This window comes from Staurois parvus, unplaced genomic scaffold, assembly GCF_062004578.1.
Source record: "Staurois parvus isolate SC_StPar_1 unplaced genomic scaffold, SC_StPar_1.0 ptg000874l, whole genome shotgun sequence".
NCBI lineage: Eukaryota > Metazoa > Chordata > Amphibia > Anura > Ranidae > Staurois > Staurois parvus.
Genome location: NW_028318670.1, coordinates 1,082,410 through 1,107,187, shown reverse-complemented (window position 1 = coordinate 1,107,187; position 24,778 = coordinate 1,082,410). Strand labels below are relative to the sequence as shown.

Sequence of the window (24,778 nt, the reverse complement as noted above, 5' to 3'; positions counted from 1 at the left end):
AAAAGATAACTGAATACATTTTGGCCAAGATGTATGAAGAAAGATTATTTATTTGCAACATTTTATAAGAAAAACACTTTTTTTCAAAATTTTTGGACTTTTTAATTTATATTGCAAAAAAAAAAAAAATTTAAATCCCAGCGGTGAATAAATACTACCAAAATAAAGTTTTATCTGTCTCAAAAAAATGCTAAAAATTTCATACGGGTACAGTGTTGCATGACCACGCAATTGTCATTCAAAGTGTGATAGTGCTGAAAGCTGAAAATTGGCCTGGACTGGAAGGGGGGTGAAAGTGTCCGGACTGGAAAGGGGGTGAAAGTGTCCAGACTGGAAGGGGGGTAAAAGTGTCCGGACTGGAAGTGGTTAGTAAAGAACACCCGACCTAATCAGCACTCCTGAATCCTGAAGATACGCCTATTGATACATTGTAACAAAACATATAAAACCATTGTATCAAAAAACAAGGAAGGAAGAAAAGAAAAAAGAGAGACAAAGTGGAATAAAAAGAGAAAAACTGGAATAAAAAGAGAAACAAAGAAAGAGAGAAAGGAATAGTGAATAAAAATTAGGAAAAAATTATAAATATAAAGTATTTTTTTTTTATTATTTTACTCAGACCAGGAAAGTTCGTTCTCCTCCATGTCCAATCTCAGATGACTGTAAACAGAGGACTTCTGGGGGTTACACTTCCGCCAATCAGAACAGGAATGTGGATCTACCTCCGTGTGCAACCTCACATGTGTGTTAAGACCGGACTTCGTTTGAAAACATTTATCGCATTTGGGACAGGAATACGGCTTCTCCCCGGTGTGTGATCTCAGGTGGCTGCGGAGGTTGGACTTCTCTGAAAAACGTTTCCCGCACTCAGGACAGGAATGCGGCTTTTCCCCCGTGTGCCATCTCAGATGGCTGTGAAGGTGCGAGTTCTCTGTAAACCGTTTCCCGCACTCAGGACACGAGTATGGTTTCTCTCCCGTGTGCAATCTCCGATGATCAGAAAGAGAGCCCTTTTGTGAAAAACATTTCCCGCACTCAGGACAGGAATACGGCTTTTCCCCAGTGTGGGACCTCTGATGTAAAATAAAAGGTGATTTTAGTGAGAACTTTTTCCCACACTCAGTACAGGAATACGGTTTCTCCCCCGTGTGCAATCTCTGATGCAAGGTGAGATTGGACTTCTGTGAAAAACATTTCCCGCACTCAGGACAGGAATATGGCCTCTCCCCTGTGTGAATTCTTTTATGTGCATCAAGAGTGGGTTTCAAACTGAAACATTTCCCACATTCAGGACAGGAATACGGCTTCTCACCTGTGTGAGATCTTTTATGTAGATTAAGACTAAATTTAGTGTGGAAACATTTCCCGCACTCAGTACATGAATATTGTTTCTCACCTGTATGAGATTTTTTATGCACACTAAGACTGCAGTTAAAACGGAAACACTTCCCGCACTCAGGACAGGAATATCGTTTCTCCCCCGTGTGTGATCTTTGATGTATGGAAAGGTTGGACTTATGTGAAAAACATTTCCCGCACTCAGGGCAGGAATACGGCTTCTCCCCCGTGTGAGATCTTTTATGCACATTAAGATTATATTTGAACCGGAAACTCTTCCCGCACTCAGGACAGGAGAACCTCATCCCTGTTGGAAGGCCGGCCCGGTCCTGCACAGTCTGAGAGTCCTCAGGATACGAGGAATCCGATGGTCCATCTACACTGGGTGGTGCCGGATGGACATTGGAGGAAGCCGGGTTTTCTCCTGGACTATACTGTGTGGTGTCATCTTCTACTTTCCAGTCTGGAGACAAAGTGAGACAATCCTCTGAGGTTTTCCTCATCTCCCGGCCATGGACTAAAATACAAAGACAAAGAGGATTACTAGACAGGAGCCCCATCAGAGGTCAGAGAGTGAGGATGGGGGGAGGACAACGAAGAGGAAGACTGGACTCATCCTTAAGACCACCATCATTGGGGTATTGGCTCTTCCCCCATCCTGAAGACCACCATCATTGGGGTATTGGTTCTTCCCACATCCTGAAGGCCACCATCTTTGGGGTATTGGCTCTTCCCCCATCCTGAAGACCACCATCATTGGGGTATTGGCTCCTCCCCCAACCTGATCCCGAAGACCACCATCATTGGGGTATTGGCTACGCCCCCATCCTGAAGACCACTATAATTGGGGTATTGGCCCCTCCCCCATCCTGAAGACCACCATCATTGGGGTATTGGCTCCTCCCCCATTGTCACTTTTTGGTTGGAGGATGTGATTACATTATTATCACATGTAACAGTCTGTGCTCCAATCACATCATCCGATATAAAAGCTGGTAGGAAATGGGGGGAACAGAGGAAAAGACATATTATGTGTATATCAGAGTGCTGAGGTCAATGTGTATATATCGGAGTGGGGGGAGGGGGAGAGCAGAAGTCAGGACCATGGAATGTACAACATGGAGTATATAGTGCAGGGGTCAGGACCATGGAATGTACAACATGGAGTATATAGTGCAGGGGTCAGGAGTATGTAATGTACAACATGGAGTATATAGTGCAGGGGTCAGGAGTATGTAATGTACAACAGAGTATATAGTGCAGGGGTCAGGAGTATGTAATGTACAACATGCAGTATATAGTGCAGGGGTCAGGAGTATGTAATGTACAACATGGAGTATATAGTGCAGGGGTCAGGAGTATGTAATGTACAACATGGAGTATATAGTGCAGGGGTCAGAAATATGTAATGTACAACATGGAGTATATAGTGCAGGGGTCAGGAGTATGTAATGTACAACATGGAGTATATAGTGCAGGGGTCAGGGGTATGTAATGTACAACATGGAGTATATAGTGCAGGGGTCAGGAGTATGTAATGTACAACATGGAGTATATAGTGCAGGGGTCAGCAGTATGTAATATGCAATATAAATGATAAACTATCATCCATCTTGCTTGAGGTGATTGTAGCCATATTAGTGCACTTGCGACAGGAAGAATTGAGTCCTGTCTGTGATACTTTTTTTTATTTGCACTAACATAGAATCTTCAGGACAAGCTTTCGGGGTACGTCTGTACTGCTTCAACTTTGAAGAAGGTGAGAGACCCCAAAAGCTTGTCCAGAAAATTTTCTGTTAGTGCAAATAAAAAAAAGTATCACAGACAGGACTTAATTATAAAGTGCAGGGGCCAGGAGACATAATATTGGAGTTTAATAGTCAGTGGTGACGTTAATGTTTACCTGAGACAACCTGCAGAGGTCCCACCCCGCTGCCTCCCATCTCCTGAGACTGCACTCAGTGACTTGGGTCTGAGACTATACAGACATATCCCTCCACCCGGCATAGCCAGCACACAGAGCAAGGAACCCCGGGGGAATTACTATGTCAGAGATCTTGTTAGACCCGCGATGGGGCAGAAGGCCCAAGGTACATGCCCCGGGTGTCTACATTGAGGAACCCCTATGGTGAAAACCAATATTTTGCTGCCAGCTGAACCCCAGAATCTCCATAAATCCAGCCTAGAGACATAAATTGTGTCTGCAGCACAGAGAAGGAAGATTATCCGAGATAAATCCAGGAATACAGGACGGGGAACACAGCTCAGGAAAGTGATATCACCCCACCCTACTCTGCACCAATCAGTGAGCAGTATGGGTGGAGGAATGGATTTCGTGTTCATGACCCACCTGTGATGAACTCTGTAGGAGTGTCCTCCTCTATAAATGTCCCCGTTATTCCATCCTCCTCCATAGACTGCTGATCATCCCTCACATACGCCTCTTCTTCTGATTTCACCTCAACTTTTATATCCATCAGATCTTCACCCTAAACCAAGAAAATTATAAAAATGATCATCTCTAAAAAAGAGAATCTCCTGATATCACATATTGTAAACAAAATCCACACATCTCCATGAGTCCATGTTCTAGATGCTCCGTCCCACCAACCTTGTAACTGTGAGGGATGGTGTGATCTTCCTGTGTGGAATCCCGGGAATACAGAGGACGGGAACATCTCTCTGGTGGGTTCCTGGTATTAGGTGGCTCCATCATATCCTTGTGTCCTTCTGGAAACTCCTCCATCACTCCATACTCCTCATCCTCCTCTTTATACTCTTCTTTACCAACAATATTATCATCCCCGAGGATTCCACTCTGAATATATAATAAAACATTCATTGTAACAAACATGCCGTGTATAAATCACAACCACCAGTGATTGTTCCTCATCTACCTGATGGTGGTGAGGGATGGTGTGACCTTCCTGTGTGGAATCCCGGGAATACAGAGGACGGGGACATCTCTCTGGTGGGTTCCCATGGCTGGATCCACCTACCTGATGATGGTGAGGGTTGGTGTGACCTTCCTGTGTGGAATCCCGGGAATACAGAGGACGGGGACATCTCTCTGGTGGGTTCCCATGACTGGATACTCCAAAGACACAAACTATACACTGTACAGTTGAGGACTTTTGGATAAGCTATGGCCAGGTCTATACTTGAGACATTAGCAGTTTGCGCTAATGCAGAGCGGCACAGCAGTGCGATCTGTCACCGGCCGTGCACCTCGGACACGGCCGATGACAGATCCGAGTACCGGCTCCCGTTGCTGGTACCATGTGACCTGCTGTGACCAATCACAGAAGGTCACATGACAGTTGAATACAATGGATGGCTTAATTCATGATGCCATCCATTGTATACTAGTGCCTAGCTGTGAATGGTCACAGCTAATCACATGCACGTCATGTGATTAGCTGTGACCAAATCACAGCTAAGCACAAAAAAAAAAAAAAAAAAAGAAGCTGAATGAATCAATTTCATTCAGTTAAATGCTTGCTTATAGCAAAGTAATTCTTTGCTATAAGCAAATTGTGTAAAAAAAAAAAAACAAATACTGATCACTTCCTCAAAGTAGTACAATGTTACTATGGTAACATTGTACTACTTTGGTCATAGTAAAATATGAAAAAAAAAAAATTTAATAAAAAATTAAATAAAAAAATTAAAAATAATTAAAAAAATATATATATTTTTTTTTTTCATACTGTCACCAGTTCACCGCCATGCCAGTTATATGATGACGCTGTACTGCACTGGTGACAGTATGTAAAACAAAAAAATAGTGAAAATAATTTTTTAAATTTTTTCATTTTCCAAAAAATTATGACAAAAAAATACAACTTCAAAAAACTCTTATGAAGTACGTCGGACTGTCTACTCTGCAAAAAGGGGTCATTTGGGGATATCTGTATTATTCTGACATTCTTGGACCTCAAGAAATTAGATTGGCTGTCAGTACTTCAGGATTGATCAATATTCAGATCTATACCATAGTTTGTGAACTCTATAACTTTCCTACAAACTAAAAAATACATCCTAATTTGGGTTATTTTCACCAAAGACATGTAGCCGAATACATCTCGGCCTAAATTTATGAAGAACAATTATTTATTTGTAAACTTTTATAACAGAAACAAAGAAAAATGTGTTTTTTTTTCAACATTTTTGGTCTTTTTTTGTTAATTTAGCAAAAAATAAAAACCCCAGTGGTGATTAAATACCACCAAAAGAAAGCTCTAGTTGTGTGAAGAAAATGATAAAATTTTAGTTTGGGTACAGTGTTGTATGACCGCGCAATTGTCATTCAAAGTGTGAGAGCGCTGAAACGTGAAAAATGGCCTGGGCAGGAAGGTGTAAAATTGCACGGTATTGAAACGGTTAAGCAGCACAGTGTCTCAAAGATCCTTTTCACAGGCCCAAGGACAGATGGCTGCCTTCCTCCATGATACCAGACCAAATCTTCAGTAGACAGCCCCTCAGTCAGTTATAGCAGGACCCAGGTCTCAGCATTCAGGCCCTCAAGAAGCACGGCAGAAATTGCCTAGGAGGGCAGCAGGACCCAGGTCTCAACATTCAGGCCCTCAAGAAGCAATCAAAAATCTCTCTGGTGGGTTCCCATGACTGGATTCACCTACCTGATGATGGTGAGGGATGGTGTGACCTTCCTGTGTGGAATCCTGGGAATACAGAGGACGGGGACATCTCTCTGGTGGGTTCTTGTAGCTGGATGACTCCACCATGGTGTCCTGGTACAGATCTTTGGGAATCTCTGACTCCTCTATCACCCCATCCTCATCCTCCTCCTCTTTTATCTCTTCTTTGACCTCAACTGTAGAATCTCTCAGGTTTCCACTCTGAATATATAATAAAATTACATCAATGATAACAATGCAGATAATGTACAGATCCTAATGATACTATCAGTGATTGTTCCTCATCTACCTGATGATGGTGAGGGATAGTGTGACCTTCCTGTGTGGAATCCCGGGAATACAGAGGACGGGGACATCTCTCTGGTGGGTTCCCATGACTGGATCCATCTGTAGGAAACACACACACTGACTGAATCCATTGTTTCTATGTGTTTATCAGATGATGGGGGATCTAGGTGGAGCCTCCGTACTGCTCTCTCCTTTCCAATAAAGTCTCCTCTTACCCGGTGATGTGAGGGGCGGCTGATTGTCCATCATGACGTCCTTGTATCCTTCTAAATACTCCCACTCTAGAATCTTCTTCTTCTTTCTCTCTTCTATCAGGGAGGGAGGTGGAGGCAATGTGATGTCATATGATCTCCAGACTTCACAGGAGAAAAACTCTAGATTTAATACAAAAATTGGAAAAACATTAGGAGGAGCTGTGAGGTCAGTGTGATGTCATAGGATTCTTTAACTCTGGTTGGAGGGACATTGGGAGGAGGAGCTGTGAGGTCAGTGTGATGTCATAGGATTCTTTAACTCTGGTTGGAGGGACATTGGGAGGAGGAGCTCTGAGGTCAGCGTGATGTCATAGGATTCTCTGACTCTGATTGGAGGACATTGGGAGGAGTTGTGGGGGGCACTCCGTGAGGTTCCTGTACACAGAATCATTCCTCCTGGGTGCGTCCCACCTTTCCTAGACTGGCAGATGAACGTTGTGTTTGGGCTTTGCCAGGACACATGGTATTCCTGTGATCTCTGTGTACTCCGGAGACTTTACTTATCACATTTAGGAGGAATATCTGAGGCTGGGATCATGGAGGACGCATTCGTTTTCAGGACATTTACTACAAATGACATTTTCCTTCTTTCTTCCTATTGGAATCTTATAAAATAAAGACATTTATATTACAACCCCCCTAAATATCCCCCCATCCTCCGCCACTAATACAAGTCATATAATTGGTCAGTATAGACTGAGGAGGTGAGAAGGCGATTGGTGGGAAAGGTGACATCTCCACAATGAGGAATGTTCTGCCCCTGAAGGGGTTAATCTGGGTTCCCACACTATATATGTGTGTATCATCATCTGCTGGAGATAAAAGACGTCACAGTGACTATGGAGGGAGAGGACGGAAGCGACGGTGGAGGAAGAGGACGGAAGCGACGGTGGAGGAAGAGGACGGAAGCGATGGTGGAGGATGGATGTGATGGTGGTTGAAGAGGACGGATGTGACGATGGATGAAGAGGACTGACATGACGGAGGGGTTACTGGGTGCAGGGGCGGACTGACCATTTGGGAACTCAGGCACTGCCGAGGGCTCTGGGTCAGTAGGGGGCCCCATGAGATGCCCCTGGTACGTTTTTCATAGGCTTTTTTGGGTGTGGGTGAGGACACAGGGGCCCCATGAGTTGTCAGTCCGCCCCTGATTGGGTGTAAATATAAAATATGATCTTATTACCTCCTCTGCTGCCACTTCCAGCAATGTCTCCTCTCTACCTCCTCCTGACTCATTGCTCACCCAGAAATTTCTATTTGTACCTGACATCACTTCCTGTCTGTCCCTGACATCACTTCCTGTCTTCCATAGAGACTTCCTGTCTGGGTAGAAGTGAGATCACCTCTTGTGGAGCTCAGAGGAACTGCAGCCCCAAGAACCGTCTGGTAGTGTGACCCCGGCCTTGTGCTGGGTGTGTATGGACTGTATGTCCTCATAGAGGGGTCACCTCCACTCTCACCAAGGGGGACAGAAATATATGACTGCCTAGCCCAGCCTTTCTCAGTCAGGGGTCCTCCAAAGGGTTCTAGGGGTTCCTTCAGCAATGAACAATTTCTGTCTCAGTAACAACTGACATCAATGATCTGTAAGGGGGGCAGTCTTCCCACTGATGACCATGTAAGAATGTCCTTCCCCCACTGACCACTGATATAAGAGGGTCCTTCTCCCATCGGTCACCAATGTAAGGGACCTCTACACTGACCACTGATATAAGGGGGTCCTTCTCCCATCGGTCACCAATGTAAGGGACCTCTACACTGACCACTGATATAAGAGGGTCCTTCTCCCATCGGTCACCAATGTAAGGGACCGCTACACTGACCACTGATATAAGGGGGTCCTTCTCCCATTGGTCACCAATGTAAGGGACCGCTACACTGACCACTGATATAAGGGGGTCCTTCTCCCATTGGTCACCAATGTAAGGGACCGCTACACTGACCACTGATATAAGGGGGTCCTTCTCCCATCGGTCACCAATGTAAGGGACCGCTACACTGACCACTGATATAAGGGGTCCACTAGGGATGAGCCCCTAATTTAGTTGGTAGAAAGTAGAGATGAGTCAAACATTGGCTGTCCTGGCCCCCTTTTCGACAGGAGCCGAGCATCAGATAGAGAATATTAACAACAGTTCTATATATGAAGGCTTCCCGCTGTCACTTGTTTCTAGAGAAGTGGGAGGTCCTTGCACCCACGTAGTCCCTATGAACCACAGATGCCATTGGGAATTCATGCTACACAAGCAAAGTGGCTGAGGATAGCAGTGACATCACTGCCTAGCTATGGCCACCATTATAGGGCAATGATGTCACCACTCTTTCCACCATTTGTTTATGTAGACAATGCCAACTTGGTGGTACCACCAGGTACAATGCATCCTACATTCATTTGTGTGTGTGTGTGTGTGTGTGTGGGGGGGGGGAGGGGTAGTATCCATGGGGTCCTTTTATAAAAAAGGAGGCTTCCAGATTCTGATAAGTTCCATTCCTGTAGACCCCCCTATCACCTGGGATCGTGGAGAACAAGCTCTTGTCCTCATTAACACTTGGGCAAGGGGGTCCCTTGCCTGAAGGTCCCAGTGGAAGGAGACTAGAAGGGGGATGAAAATTGCTGGACTGTGCTACTTTCTGGACAGTGGGACTGCTGGAACTTGCAGTTCCTTATTGGCTGTATCTACTGCCCTGTAGACTACTTCACCCTGAGGTTCCACAGTGCCAATCCATGCGCTACTTCTCCTTACCATGCACCTACTCCTCTCATAACGGCTGTCTGTGTGGTCCTGAAGCTGTGGCCAGGACACACTGCTCTGCAATAGGCCTGGGAAGGACCTGTGCCCTCTGTACTCTGGACCTCCTTTCCCTGGACACCCTATCTGGACCCCTTTGGCTGAGGCTGCCGTTGGCTGGTGAGTCATCTAAACTCTTGCAGTGCCAGGATCTCTGCCTCTGTGCCGGACTTAAACTCTTGCTGCGCCAGGATCTCTGCCCCGTGTACTGGACTTAAACTCTTGCTGTGCCAGGATCTCTGCCCTCTATGCTGGACTGTACCTGGTCTGTATCCTAGCCTGCTGTGCTGGATCCCTGTCCTCTGTGCCAGACTTAAACTCTTGCAGTGCCAGGATCTCTGTATCACGTACCTGGTGATGGAGGCCAATGGAGAGAGGGCTTCCCTTGCGGCTAAGTTCCGGACTCCCCTAAGAGTGGGACAGCAGGAGTCAGGCCCAAAGTTGCACAGGTTGCCTGTAGGAGTGCTGGTTGGTGGTCCACTCAGAAGCACAGCTGGGGCACGGAGATAGGTCTGCAGACAGGAGGCGCCTGTACGTGGTATGCAAGCCCTTTCCGGGATTTAGATGTTTACTGGGTAGTCGGTTCAAGCCAAGGTCAGGTACCAGGTGGGAATCAGAGCAGACATAGTCAGGAGGGATAGCCGAGGTCATACACAGAGGAGCGAGAGAGAGAGTATCCGTAAGCCAAGCCGAAGTCAGATCAGGAGTAAAGCAGAGTAGACAGGTCCAGGAGCAAGCCGAGTCGGTAACAGGAAATCACAGGTCAAAATCACAGGGAACAGGAACAGGGCACAGGGAGATAGAGATCATCCAGCAACTTGAGGAAGTGATGAGCCTCCTTATAAAGGCCGTCTGGCACCAAACTGAGGCTGATGTGTGCTTCTGCGGCCATGCAGAGTACTGGCAGAAATTCCAGATCTTCTGCCGTGGACAGGACCCTGACACTCTGCCCTCTGTGCCGGATTTAAACTCTTGCAGTGCCAGGATCTCTGCCCTCTGTGCCGGACTTAAACTCTTGCAGTGCCAGGACCTCTGCCCCGTGTGCTGGAATGTACCTGGTCCGTAGCCTAGCCTGCTGTGCTGGATCCCCGCCCTCTGTGCTGGACTTAAACTCTTGCAGTGCCAGGATTTCTGCCCTCTGTGCCGGACTTAAACTCTTGCAGTGCCAGGACCTCTGCCCCGTGTGCTGGAATGTACCTGGTCCGTAGCCTAGCCTGCTGTGCTGGATCCCTGCCCTCTGTGCTGGACTTAAACTCTTGCAGTGCCAGGATCTCTGCGCTCTGTGGTGGTCTTACTGTGAAAGGATCTCTGCCCTCTGTGCTGGTCTTGCTGTGCCAGGATCTCTGCCTCCTGTGCTGGACTGTACCTGGTCCGTATCCTAGCCTGCAATGCTGGATCCCTGCCCTCTATACTGGACCTAAACGCTTGCTGTGCCAGGATCCCTGCCCCGTGTACTGGACTGTACCTGGTCTGTATCCTAGCCTACTGTGCTGAATCCCTGCCCTCTGTGCCGGACTTAAACTCTTGCTGTGTCAGGATCTCTGCCCCATGTGCTGGACTGTACCTGGTCCATATCCTAGCCTGCTGTGCTGGATCTCTTCCCTCTGTGCCAATCTTAAACTCTTGCTGTGCCAGGATCTCTGCCCCATGTGCTGGACTGTACCTGGTCCATATCCTAGCCTGCTGTGCTGGATCTCTGCCCTCTGTGCCAAACTTAAACTCTTGCTGTGCCAGGACCTCTGCCCTCTGTGCTGGACTGTACCTGGTCTGTATCCCAGCCTGCTGTGCCAGGATCTCTGCCCTCTGTGCCGGACTTGAACTCTTCCTGTGCCAGGATCTCTGCCCCATGTGCTGGTCTTGCAGTGCCCCATGTGGTGGACTGTACCTGGTCCGTATCTAGCCTGCTGTGCTGGATCCCTGCCCCGTGTACTGGACTGTACCCCCGTTTTGTCATACCGCACTGTACTATATTACCGTCCTTTGCCCCTGGGCTTAGCCTTTGCTGTACCAGATTGTGGCCTGCTACCCACTGAGCATGGATTGTTGCCCTCTGCCTCTGGACTAAGTCCCTGCTGTACTAGATTGCTGCTCTGTGCCTCTGGACTTATCCTTTGATGTACCCTATTGCCCCTCCAGTGTTAGAATTATTGCCCCATGGCCTTCCCCTTATCTGACTCCCCAAGTCAAACTTCCTATCTGTAAATAAGTGTTCCCTGACATTTAAGGGTCTCTTCATACAAAAAAAATGTACAGACTTCTGTTTGTAAAATCTCCCACCACAAAATGAACTCTGCCAATGACAGGTGAGGACACCATTTTTATTCTTCTCCTGCCATCAATGGCCAACCCGGTCCCACACTTCATCCACGTCTTTGGTGACCTCTGATCTCCTTATGAACTGTTTCTTCCATGATGAAGATCAGCCATGGAGTATATCTGAGGTGTATATCAGGGTGTGCTTCTTCCCCACGAGAGCTGGGATGTCCAGCAACATTCATCTAGAAGACATTTCCCGCACCCAAGGCACTAATACACCTCCAGGGTTGTGTGGGACCCCTGATGTACAGGAAGAGAGGACTTCAGTGAGGAACATTTCCCTCAGTCAGACCAGGAAAGTTCGTTCTCCTCCGTATCCAATCTCAGATGACTGTAAGCAGAGGACTTCTGGGGGTTACACTTCCAACTATCAGAACTGGGAAGTGGATCTGCCCCCGTGTGCAATCTCACATGTGCGTCAAGATCGGACTTAGTTTGAAAACATTTCCCGCACTCAGGACAGGAATACAGTTTCCGCTGTGTGTGTGATCTTTGATGTTTGTAAAGATGTGGCTTCTGTGAAAAACATTTCCCGCACTCAGGACAGGAATACGGCTTTTCCCCCGTGTGAGATCTCTGATGTACAACAAAATGTGATTTTATTGAAAAACATTTCCCGCACTCAGGACAGGAATATGGCTTTTCCCCTGTGTGAGTCCTCTTATGTATGCAAAGATTGGACTTTTGTGAAAAATGTTTCCCGCACTCGGGACAAGAATACAGCTTCTCACCAGTGTGAGATCGTTTATGTTCATTAAGACTGGATTTATAACGGAAGCATTTCCCGCACTCAGGACATGAGTACGGCTTTTCTCCCATGTGAGATCTTTGATGTGTAATAAGAAGTGATTTCTGTACAAAACATTTTCCGCACTCAATACATAAATAAGGCTTCTCTCCCGTATGAAACCTCTGATGTATTGAAAGAGTGCACTTCCTTGAAAAACATTTCCCACACTCAGAACAGGAATATTTCTTCTCTCCCGTGTGAGTTCTCTGATGTACTGAAAGATGCAACTTCTGTGAAAAACATTTCCCACAATCAGAACAGGAATACGGCTTCTCCCGTGTGAGATCTTTTATGCAAAGTAAGATAATATTTGCAACAGAAACCCTTCCCACACTCAGGACAAGAGAAGCTCTTCCCTGTTGGAAGGCCGGCCCGGTCCCGCACAGTCTGAGGTTCCTCAGGATACGAGGAATCCGATGGTCCATCTACACTGGGTGGTGCCCAATGGACATTGGAGGGAGCCGGGTTTTCTCCTGGACTATACTGTGTGATGTCCTCATCTTCTACTTTCCAGTCTGGAGACAAACTGAGACAATCCTCGGAGGTTTTCCTCATCTCCCGGCCATGGACTAAAATACAAAGAGGATTACTAGACAGGAGCCGATTGGTTCCCCCAAGCCAGGACTAGACCCACATCAGGCAGCTTGGTCTCTGAGGAGCTTACAAGTTGAATGGCTCCTCCTGAGCTCCAGGCTCTTGTCAGACAGAGAGAGATCCAATGAGAACTTTGTCATCTGGACCAATCAGTGAGCAGTATGGGGGGAGGAATGGATTTAGTGTTCATGACCCACCTGTGCTGATCTCTGTAGGAGTGTCCTCCTCTATAAATGTCCCCGTTATTCCATCCTCCTCCATAGACTGCTGATCATCCCTCACATACGCCTCTTCTTCTGATTTCACCTCAAATTCTATAGCGATTGGATCTCCACTCTACATCAAGAGAAGGAGAGAAAATATCATCTGTAAGATAGAAGATTTATTATTGTGACATCACATAGAAAATCCGCACATCGTCTCCATGAGTCCATGTTCTAGATTCTCCATCCCACCAACCTTGTAATAGTGAGGGATGGTGTGACCTTCCTGTGTGGAATCCCGGGAATACAAAGGACGGATACATTTCTCTGGTGGGTTCCCATGACTGGATCTATCTACCTGATGATGGTGAGGGATGGTGTGACCTTCCTGTGTGGAATCCCGGGAATACAGAGGATGGGGACATCTCTCTGATGGCTTCCCATGACTGGATCCATCTACCAGATGATGGTGAGGGATGATGTGACCTTCCTGTGTGGAATCCGGGGAATACAGAAGACGGGGACATCTCTCTGGGGGGTTCCTGTAGCTGGATGACTCCTCCATGGTGTCCTGGTACAGATCTTTGGGAATCTCTGACTCCTCTATCACCCCATCCTCATCCTCCTCCTCTTTTATTTCTTCTTTAACCCCAACTGCAGAATCTCTCAGGTTTCCACTCTGAATATATAATAAAATGACATCAATGGTAACAATGCAGATAATGTACAGATCGTAATGATACTATCAGTGACTGTTCCTCATCTACCTGATGATGGTGAGGGATGGTGTGACCTTCCTGTGTGGAATCCTGGGAATACAGAGGACGGGAACATCTCTCTGGTGGGTTTCTGGTATTAGGTGGCTCCATCATATTCTTGTTTCCTTTTGAAAACTCCTCCATCACTCCATACTCCTCATCCTCCTCTTTATACTCTTCTTTAACATCAATATTATCATCCCCGAGGATTCCACTCTGAATATATAATAAAACATTCATTGTAACAAACATGCCGTGTATAAATCACAACTACCAAGAATTGTCAACCACCTACCTGATGATGGTGAGGGATGGTGTGACCTTCCTGTGTGGAATCCCAGGAATACAGAGGACGGGGACATCTCTCTGGTGGGTTCCCATGACTGGATCCATCTACCTGATGATGGTGAGGGATGGTGTGACCTTCCTGTGTGGAATCCCGGGAATACAGAGGATGGGGACATCTCTCTGGTGGGTTCCCATGACTGGATCCATCTGTAGGAAATACACTGACTGAATCCATTGTTTCTATGTGTTTATCAGATGATGGGGGATCTAGGTGGATCCTCCGTACTGCTCGCTCGTTTCCAATAAAGTCTCCTCTTACCCGGTGATGTGAGGGGCGGCTGATTGTCCATCATGACTTCCTTGTAGAGGTCCTTGTGTCCTTCTAAATACTCCCACTCCTCCATTGACTGGAATGGCCGGTACTTATTCTTCAGATGTGTTGAATTTCCACCAATCACCTTTTTAGTCTTTCCTAATGTATCATATAACTTCTATTAGGTGCGGGGGATGGGGGGTTCATGCAGATTTGGATATATGTCTTTATTTTACGAACTTAGAGTACGATAAAAAAAACCTATTCCTCTATTTTATATATGTGTGTATCATCATATGCCTGAAATAAAAGACAATACAGTTACTATGAAGGAAGATGATGGACATGACGGGGGGTTACTGGGTGTAGATAGAAAATAGGATTTTATTACCTCCTCTGCTGCCACTTCCAGCAATGTCTCCACTCTACTTCCTCCCGACTAACCTTTCACCCGGAACTTCCTACTTATACCTGACATCACTTCCTGTCTTCCATAGAGACTTCCTGTCAAGTGAGATCCCCACCTTGTGGAGCTCATAGGAACTGCAGCCCCGAGAACCGTCTGGTAGTGTGACCCCGGCCTTGTGCTGGGTGTGTATGGACTGTATGTCCTCATAGAGGGGTCACCTCCACTCCTACCAAGGGGGACAGAAATACACTACATTGCCCCAAGTATTGGTCCGCCAGCCTTCCCACGCACATGACCTTTAATGGCCCCCCGTCTTAGTCCGTAGGGTTCAATATGGAGTTGGCCCCGTCCTTTCCCCATACATGACCTTTAATGGCCCCCCAGTCTTAGTCCGTAAGGTTCAATATTGAGTTAGTGCCGCCCTTTGCATCTATAACAGCTTCAACTCTTCTGGGAAGGCCGTCCACAAGGTTTAGGAGGGTGTCTATGGGAAGGTTGGACCATTATTCCAGAAGCACATTTGTCAGGTCAGGCACTGATGTCGGTGGAGGAGGCCTGGCTCACAGTCTCTGCTCTAATTCATCCCAAAGGTGTTCTATGGGGTTGAGGTCAGGACTCTGTGCAGGCCAGTCAGGTTCCTCCTCCCCAAACTGGCTCCTCCATGTCTTTATGGACCTTGCTTTGTGCACTGGTGGGCAGTCATGTTGGAACAGGAAGGGGCCATCCCTAAACTCTTCCCACAAAGTTGGGGGCATGAAATTGTCCAAAATGTCGCCTTAAAAGTTCCCTTCACTGGAACTAGGGGGCCAAGCCCAACCCCTGAGGAACACCCCCATACCATAATCCCCCCTCCACCAAACTTTACACTTGGCACAATGCAGTCAGTCAAGTACCGTTCTTCTGGCCACTGCCAAACCCAAACATGTCCAAAAGGTCTAAAGATTTTTTGGGTTTCCTTCAGAAAGAATCCAGAAGAGAGGAGCACGAATAGTTCAACACCGCTTTATCAACAACTTTAAAAACACCAATTGGACGCTTACAGAACACCAAAGTATACAGTGAAAGAAATGCGTATTTGCTCCCCGGCTGATTTTGAATGTTTGCCCACTCACAAAGAAATGATTGGTCTAAAAATCATTCGCAAATGGAAGAAACACAAAGCAAGTGTCAGTCTCCCTAGGTCTGGTGCACCATGCAAGATCTCACCTCGTGGAGTGTCAATGATCATGAGAACAGTGAGGAATCATCCCAGAACTACACATGAGGATCTTGTCAATGATCTCCAGGCAGCTTGGTGACCACAGTCACCAAGAAAACAATTGGTAACACGCTACGCCGACAAGGACTGAAATCCTGCAGTGCCCGCAAGGTCCCTCTGCTCAAGAAAGCACATGTCCAGGCCCGTCTGAAGTTTGCCACTGAACATCTGAATGATGCAGAGGAGGACTGGTGGAAAGTGTTGTGGTCTGATGAGACCAAAATCCAGCTCTTTGGCATAAACTCAACTTGCTGTGTTTGGAGGAGGAATGCTGCCTATGACCCCAAGAACACCATCCCAACTGTCAAACATGGTGGTGGAAACATTCTGCTTTGGGGGTGTTTTTCTGCTAAGGGGACAGGACAACTGCACCGCATCAAAGGGACGATGGACGGGGCAATGTACCATCAAATCTTGGGTGAGAACCTTCTTCCCTGAGCCAGGGCATTGAAAATGCATCGTGGATGGGTGTTCCAGCATGACAATGACCCAAAACACAGGCCAAGGCAACAAAGGAGCGGCTCAAGAAGAAGCCCATTAAGGTCCTGGAGTGGCCTAGCCAATCTCCAGACCTTAATCCGATTGAAAATCAGTGGAGGGAGCTGAAAGTTCGAGTTGCCAAACGTCAGGTACCAAACCTTAATGACTTGGAGAGGATCTGCCAAGAGGAGTGGGCCAAAATCCCTCCTGAGATGTGTGCAAACCTGGGGGCCAACTCCAGGAAACATCTGACCTCTGTGATTGCCAACAAGGGATTTGACACCAAGTACTAAGTCATGTTTTGTGAAGGGGATCAAATCCTTATTTCCCTCATGAACATGCAGATCAGTCATCATTTGTTAGATATGCATTTCTGCTGAATTTGTTGTTGCTATTCTGTCTCTCAGTGTTACAATACACCGAACATTCGATTTTTAGACCGATCATTTCTGTGTGAGTGGGCGAACATTCAACATCAGCAGGGGAGCAAATACGCATTTCCTTCACTGTATTAAGGCTGTCAATGTTTATTTGAAGATGTCTGCAGCACTCAGATTCATCATTCATTCTACTTGAGGGCCCTAGGAAGGGTCGGGCAGCTTCAAAGTCGACCATTGGACAGTAGACCTTTCATCCTATTACATAATCCTGTGGCTTGAAGGGCGAGGCTGACCCTACTAATCCTGTTGGGGTATGGCTGCCACCTTTTCTTTAAGCCAAACCCGAGCATTTCAGAGGCGAAAGGCAATTATTTTCCATTGTATACACCATACATATATTTTGGGATTTAATAACATTTCTAATCACATGGAGTTAATCACAAGATCCTCCCCCCCTTACATCAGAGTCCACAGAGCTCCCCCTTTACATTTGAATCCACAGAGTTCTCCCTTTGAATGCACGGAGGCCCGTTATAATCTGAATCTGCAGCATTCTCCTTTAGATCTGAATCTACATACTGTAGTTCCTTTACACTGTCCACAGAGCTCCCTCTTATAGTGTAACTTGAAATTCTGCAGACTCAGATGTAAAAGGGGATCCCTGCAGACTCAGATGTAAGGGGGAACAATGCAGACTGATATAAGGAGAAACCTGGGGACTCTGATTTAAGGGGAAACCCTGCAGACTCAGATGTAAGCGGAAACCCTGCAGACTCAGATGTAAAGGGGATCCCTGCAGACTCAGATGTAAGGGGGGAACAATGCAGACTCTGATATAAGGAGACTCTGATTTAAGGGGGAACACTGCAGACTCTGATGTGAGAGGAAACCCTGCAGACTCAGATGTAAAGGGGATCCCTGCAGACTCAGATGTAAAGGGGATCCCTGCAGACTCAGATGTAAAGGGGATTCCTGCAGACTCTGATATAAGGAGAACCCTGGGGACTCTGATTTAAGGGGGAACACTGCAGACTCTGATGTGAGAGGAAACCCTGCAGACTCAGATGTAAAGGGGATCCCTGCAGACTCAGATGTAAAGGGGATCCCTGCAGACTCAGATGTAAAGGGGATCCCTGCAGACACAGATGTAAAGGGGATCCCTGCAGACTCAGATATAAGGGGGAACAATGCAGACTCTGATCTAAGAACTCTGGGGACTCTGATGTGAGAGGGAACCCTTCAGACTCAAATGTAAAGGGGATCCCTGCAGACTCAGATGTAAGGGGGAACAATGCAGACTCTGATGTAAAAGGGAAATTTGATATAAGAGGTATCTGGTAACAAGAGCACCCACTTATATCAGAGTTCCCAGAATTTCCCTTTAATCGGGGTTCCCAGAGTCCCCCTTACTTCTGGGTTTGCAGATTTATGGAACCCTGCAGACTCAGATGTAAAGGGAATCCCTGCAGACTCAGATGTAAGGGGGAAAAATGCAGATTTTGATTTAAGAACTCTGGGGACTCTGCTTTAAGGGGGAACACTGCAGACTCTGATGTGAGACGGAACCCTGCAGACTCAGATGTAAAGGGGATCCCTGCAGACTCAGATGTAATTCCCCTTTAATCAGGGTTCCCAGAGTCCCCCTTACTTCTGGGTTTGCAGATTTACCCCTTACATCTGAGTCTGCAGGATTCACCCTTACATCCGACTCCGCAGGGTTCCATGTTACATCTGAGTCCGCAGGGTTCCCCCTTACATCTGAGTCTGCAGGGTTCCATCTTACATTTGAATCTGCAGAATTTCCACTTACACTGTAAGGGGGAGCTCTGTGGATTTTAATGTAAAGGGAAACTCTGATGTAAGGGGTGGTCTGGGAACCCTGAATTTAAGGGGGGCTCTTATGAGAGAAGGAATTCTGTGAACTGTGTTGTAAAAGGGAACTGTGATGTAAGGGGGTCTCTGCTCACCAAAGTACCCCTTACATCTGAGTCCCTTCCATTGAGTCTCACACTCCCTCAGAGGCAGGAGAAGGGGGGGGGAAGGGGGATTTTAGTCACATGCAGGGGATGGATGGTGAGCTCATGCACCTGAGGAAGGCTCAGGCATCGGCATCATTCTTGCAGCCACAGTACAGGTGCCAGCTACTGGGCTGTAAATTTCCCACCCACTCATCCCCTTTCTGAGGAACAGCACTGCTGGGGATTGGAGTGTGGGTGGGCAGACACAGGAGGAGAGGTGCAGGAGGAAGAGGTGCAGGAGAAAGAGGTGCAGGAGCAGAGATACAAGAGGAAGAGGTACAGGAGGAGAGGTACAGGAGAAAGAGGTGCAGGAGGAGGTACAGGAGGAAGAGGTACATAAGAAAGAGGTGCAGGAGGAAGAGGTACAGGAGGAAGAGGTGCAGGAGCAGAGATACAAGAGGAAGAGGTACAGGAGGAGAGGTACAGGAGGAAGAGGTGCAGGAGGAAGAGGTGCAGGAGCAGAGATACAGGAGGAAGAGGTACAGGAGGAGAGGTACAGGAGAAAGAGGTGCAGGAGGAGGTACAGGAGGAAGAGGTGCAGGAGGAAGAGGTACAGGAGGAGAGGTACAAGAGGAAGAGGTGCAGGAGGAAGAGGTGCAGGTGATAACAATTCTGGCCGTATTTTAATTGACACAGCAATTTCCTATGATCGTCAGCTCCATCTAGTGGCCACTAGATTTCCCACACTCAGGACAGGAATACGGCTTCTACCCCCCCCCCCCCGTGTGAGATCTTTTATGCTCATTAAGATGGGATACAGTGTGGAAATATTTCCCGCGCTCAGGACAGCAGACACACCACCATACGATGTTATGGCCATTGGGCGATGCCAACGATCACAGGAAATCAAAGCTCACATTTCTTGAACACATTTTCCACAAAGTGTCTGTGAAATCTCCCACCACATAATGCACTCAGCCAATGACGGGTGAGGACGCCATTTTTATTCTTCTTCTGCCATCAATGGCCAACCGGATCCCACACTTAATCCACGTCTTTGGTGACCTCTGACCTCCTTATGAACTATTTCTTCCATGATGAAGATCAGCCATGGAGTATATCTGAGGTGTATATCAGGGGGTGCTTCTTCCCCACATGAGAGCTGGGATGTCCAGCAACATTCATCTAGAAGACATTTCTGCACTCAAGGCACTAATACACCTCCAGGGTTGTGTGGGACCCCAGGAAGACAGGACTTCAGTGAGGAACATTTCCCTCACTCAGGACAGGAATGTGGCTTCTCCCCCGTGTGAGATCTCTGATGTTTGGAAAGATGGGACTTCAGTGAAAAACATTTCCCGCACTCAGGACAGGAAGGTGGCTTCTCCCCCTTGTGCGATCTCTAAAGTTTGGAAATACTCAACTTCACTCAAAAACATTTCCCACGCTCAGGACTTCAATGAGGAACATTTCTGTCAGTCAGACCAGGAAAGTTCGTTGTCCTTCGTGTCCAATCTCAGATGACTGTAAACAGAGGACTTCTGGGGGTTACACTTCCGCCAATCAGAACAGGAAAGCGGATCTGCCTCCGTTTTCAGTTTCACATGTGTGTTAAGTTCGAACTTAGATTGAAAAGATTTATCACATTTAGGACAGGAATACGGCTTCTTCCCCGTGTGCAATCTCTGATGATCGGAAAGAGCGCCCTTCTGCGAAAAACATTTCCCGCACTCAGGACAGGAATACGGCTTTTCCCCCGTGTGAGATCTCTGATGCATGGAAAGATTGGACTTCTGTGAAAAACTTTTCCCGCACTCAGAACAACAATACGACTTCTCACCTGTGTGAGTTCTTTTATGAGAATCAAGAGTGGTTTTCAAACTGAAACATTTCCCGCACTCAGGACAGGAATACGGCTTCTCCCCTGTGTGAGATCTTTTATGCTCATTAAGATGGGATACAGTGTGGAAACATTTCCCGCACTCAGGACAGGAATATGGCTTCTCCCCCGTGTGCAATGTCTTATGAGTATCAAAAGAGGTTTTGTGTGAAAAACATTTCCCGCAATCAGGACAGCAATACGGCTTCTCCCCCGTGTGAGTCCTCTGATGTGAAACAAAACGTGTTTTTAGTAAAAAACATTTTCCGCACTCAGCACAAATAAAAGGCTTTTCTCCCGTGTGAAATCTCTGATGTGTGGAAAGATTGGACTTATGTGAAAAACATTTCCCACACTCAGGGCAGGAATACAGCTTCTCCCCCGTGTGAGATCTCTTATGAAGATCGAAAATGGATTTAAAACGGAAACATTTCCCGCACTCAGGACAAGAGAAGCTCTTCCCTGTTGGAAGGCCGGCCCGGTCCTGCACAGTCTGAGGTTCCTCAGGATACGAGGAATCCGATGGTCCATCTACACTGGGTGGTGCCGGATGGACATTGGAGGGAGCCGGGTTTTCTCCTGGACTATACTGTGTGATGTCCTCATCTTCTACTTTCCAGTCTGGAGACAAAGTGAGACAATCCTCTGAGGTTTTCCTCATCTCCCGGCCATGGACTAAAATACAAAGACAAAGAGGATTACTAGACAGGAGCTGATTGGTTCCTGCAAACCAGGATTCCGCCCACATCAGGCAGCTTGGTCTCTGAGGAGTTTACAATTCCACCCCAAAGGGAACTAGGAAATGGCTCCTCTGATCTCCTACCAGGTCATTTCTTTATTCATGGACCTTAGTCAGAGAGTGAGGAAACAACCAGAACTGTCTTTTATAGGAGGGACAGTGATGAGGGGGTTATAGGACGAGGGTCCCCACCCCCTCTATTACTCATCGCCATCTTCCCAACACAAGAAGTACTGCACTTCCTAATTTAGTCCATGATTTAGTCATGAAGAACAGCGAGGCTGAGCCCCACCAGAGGATGGGGGGAGGACAACTAGAGGTCAGATTATCCGAGAGGAATCCAGGAATACAGGACAGGGAACACAGCTCAGGAAAGTGATATCACCCCGCCCCCACCCTACTCTGGACCAATCAGTGAGCAGTATGGGTGGAGGAATGGATTTAGTGTTCATGACCCACCTGTGCTGATCTCTGTAGGAGTGTCCTCTATAAATGTCCCCGTTATTCCATCCTCCTCCATAGACTGCTGATCATCCCTCACATACGCCTCTTCTTCTGATTTCACTTCAAATTCTATATCGATTGGATCTCCACTCTACATCAAGAGAAGGAGAGAAAATATCATCTGTAAAAAGCTCATATAAAAATACACACATCATCTCTACAAGTCCATGTTCTAGATGCTCCATCCCAAAAACCTTGTAACAGTGAGGGATGGTGTGACCTTCCTGCGTGGACTCCCGAGAATACAGAGGACAGGGACATCTCTCTGGTGGGTTGCTGGTATTAGGTGGCTCCATCATATCCATGTGTCCTTCTGAAAGTTCCTCCATCACTCCATACTCCTCATCCTCCTCTTTATACTCTTCTTTCACATCAATATTATCATCCCCAAAGATTCTACTCTGAATATATAATAAAACATTCATTGTAATAAACATGCCGTGTATAAATCACACCTACCAATAATTGTTCCTCATCTACCTGATGATGGTGAGGGATGGTGTGACCTTCCTGTGTGGAATCCTGGGAATACAGAGAACGGGGACATCTCTCTGGTGGGTTCCTGGTATTAGGTGGCTCTATCATATTCTTGTGTCCTTCTGAAAACTCCTCCATCAATCCATACTCCTCATCCTCCTCTTTATACTCTTCTTTAACATCAATATGATCTTCTCCAAGGATTCCACTCTGAATATAATAAAAAATTCATTGTAACAAACATGCCGTGTATAAATCAGAACTACCAAGAATTGTCAACCACCTACCTGATGATGGTGAGGGACGTTGTGACTTTCCTGTGTGGAATCCTGGGAATACAGAGGATGGGGACATCTCTCTGGTGGGTTCCTGTAGCTGGATGACTCCACCATGGTGTCCTGGTACAGATCTTTGTGTTCTTTTGGAATCTCTGACTCCTCCATCACCCCATCCTCATCCTCCTCCTCTTTTATCTCTTCTTTAATATTGACCTGTGTGGAATCCTGGGAATCCAGAGGACATCTCTCTGGTGGGTTCCCATGACTGGATCCATCTACCTGATGATGGTGAGGGATGGTGTGACCTTCCTGTGTGGAATCCTGGGAATACAGAGGACGGGGACATCTCTCTGGTGGGTTCCCATGACTGGATCCATCTACCTGATGATGATGAGGGATGGTGTGACCTTCCTGTGTGGAATCTCAGGAATACAGAGGACGGGGACATCTTTCTGGTGGGTTCCCATGACTGCATCCATCTGTAGGAAACACACACACTGACTGAATCCATTGTTTCTATGTGTTTATCAGATGATAGGGGATCTAGGTGGATCCTCCGTACTGCTCTCTCCTTTCCAATAAAGTCTCCTCTTACCCGGTGATGTGAGGGGCGGCTGATTGTCCATCATGACGTCCTTGTAGAGGTCCTTGTGTCCTTCTAAATTCTCCCACTCCTCCATGAACTGGAATGGCCGGTACGTGTTCTTCAGATGTGCTGCTTTTCCACCAATCACCTTTTAGCCTTTCCTAATGTATCATATAACTTCTATTAGGTGTGGGGGATGGGGGTTCATGTAGATTTGGATACATTTGTCTTTATTTCGCAAACTTAGAATAGGATAAAAGAAACCTATTCCTCTATTTTATATATGTGTGTATCATCATCTGCTGGAGATAAAAGACGTCACAGTGACTATGGAGGAAGAGGACGGACGCGACGGTGGAGGAAGAGGACGGGCGAGACGGTGGATGAAGAGGACGGACGCGACGGTGGAGGAAGACGACGGATGCGACGGTGGAGGAAGACGACGGACGCGACGGTGGAGGAAGAGGATGGACGCGACGGTGGAGGGAGAGGACGTGCGATGGTGGAGGGAGAGGACGGACGCGAAGTTGGAGGGAGAGGACGGATGCGACGGTGGAGGGAGAGGACGGACGTGATGGTGGAGGAAGAGGACAGACATGACGGGGGGTTACTGGCTGTAAATAGAAAATCAGATCTTATTACCTCCTCTGCTGCCACTTCCAGCAATGTTTCCTCTCTACTTCTTCCCGACTCACCTCTCACCCAGTACTTCCTGTATGTACCTGACATCACTTCCTGTCTTCCATAGAGACTTCCTGTCAACAAGTGAGATCACCAACTTGTGGAGCTCCAGAGAAGTGCAGCCCCGAGAACTGTCTGGTAGTGTGACCCCGGCCTTGTGCTGGGTGTGTATGGACTGTATGTCCTCATAGAGGGGTCACCTCCACTCCCACCAAGGGGGACAGAAATACACTATATTGCCCCAAGTATTGGTCCGCCAGCCTTCCCTTGCACATGACCTTTAATGACCCCCCAGTCTTAGTCTGTAGAGTTCAATATTGAGTTGGCCCCGCCCTTTGCAGCTATAACAGCTTCAACTCTTCTGGGAGGGCCGTCCACAAGGTTTAAGAGGGTGTCTATGTGAAGGTTGGACCATTCTTCCAGAAGCACATTTGTCAGGTCAGGCACTGATGTCGGCGGAGAAAGCCTGGCTCGCAATCGCCGCTCTAATTCATCCCAAAGGTGTTCTATGGCGTTGAGGTCAGGACTCTGTGCAGGCCAGTCAAGTTCCTCCACCCCAA

At 47.2% G+C, this 24,778-nt stretch overlaps 2 protein-coding genes across 3 annotated transcripts; both read right to left on the bottom strand.

Moving 5' to 3' along the window:
* Positions 1–579: 579 nt before the first annotated feature.
* Positions 580–11,486, bottom strand: LOC149443155 (uncharacterized). 2 transcript variants are annotated; one of them, XM_089655856.1, is made up of 7 exons: positions 7,722–11,486; positions 6,500–6,658; positions 6,286–6,383; positions 5,979–6,197; positions 3,950–4,156; positions 3,689–3,827; positions 580–1,855 (listed from the first exon to the last, which is right to left on the bottom strand). In XM_089655856.1, exons 2-7 carry the CDS (start codon positions 6,531–6,533, stop codon positions 612–614), a joined length of 1,941 nt encoding a protein of 646 aa, XP_089511982.1. In that variant the 5' UTR covers positions 6,534–6,658; positions 7,722–11,486; the 3' UTR covers positions 580–611. The 2 variants fall into 2 exon arrangements, with proteins under 2 accessions (XP_089511982.1, XP_089511984.1); XM_089655858.1 differs by lacking the exon at positions 7,722–11,486 and having other exon boundaries at positions 6,500–7,701.
* Positions 11,487–11,624: 138 nt separating this feature from the next.
* Positions 11,625–24,236, bottom strand: LOC149443154 (uncharacterized). The gene is made up of 7 exons (XM_089655912.1): positions 23,547–24,236; positions 22,961–23,430; positions 22,677–22,883; positions 22,391–22,597; positions 22,152–22,287; positions 20,729–21,628; positions 11,625–12,719 (listed from the first exon to the last, which is right to left on the bottom strand). Exons 2-7 carry the CDS (start codon positions 23,114–23,116, stop codon positions 11,926–11,928), a joined length of 2,400 nt encoding a protein of 799 aa, XP_089512038.1. The 5' UTR covers positions 23,117–23,430; positions 23,547–24,236; the 3' UTR covers positions 11,625–11,925.
* Positions 24,237–24,778: the final 542 nt, after the last annotated feature.

Excerpts from the sequence above, each read along its gene's own strand:
- LOC149443155 (XM_089655856.1), bottom strand. The coding sequence starts at position 6,533 with ATGATGGACAATCAGCCGCCCCTCACATCACCGG. Across the intron at positions 6,384-6,499 it reads GCCGCCCCTCACATCACCGG|ATGGATCCAGTCATGGGAAC; the intron begins GTAAGAGGAGAC and ends TGTTTCCTACAG. Across the intron at positions 3,828-3,949 it reads CCATCCCTCACAGTTACAAG|GGTGAAGATCTGATGGATAT; the intron begins GTTGGTGGGACG and ends TTCTTGGTTTAG.
- LOC149443154 (XM_089655912.1), bottom strand. The coding sequence starts at position 23,116 with ATGGAGGAGTCAGAGATTCCAAAAGAACACAAAGATCTGTACCAGGAC. Across the intron at positions 22,884-22,960 it reads ACGTCCCTCACCATCATCAG|AGTGGAATCCTTGGAGAAGA; the intron begins GTAGGTGGTTGA and ends TATTATATTCAG. Across the intron at positions 12,720-20,728 it reads GGGGAAGAAGCCGTATTCCT|ATCTCACACGGGAGAAGCCG; the intron begins GTCCTAAATGTG and ends TTTGCATAAAAG.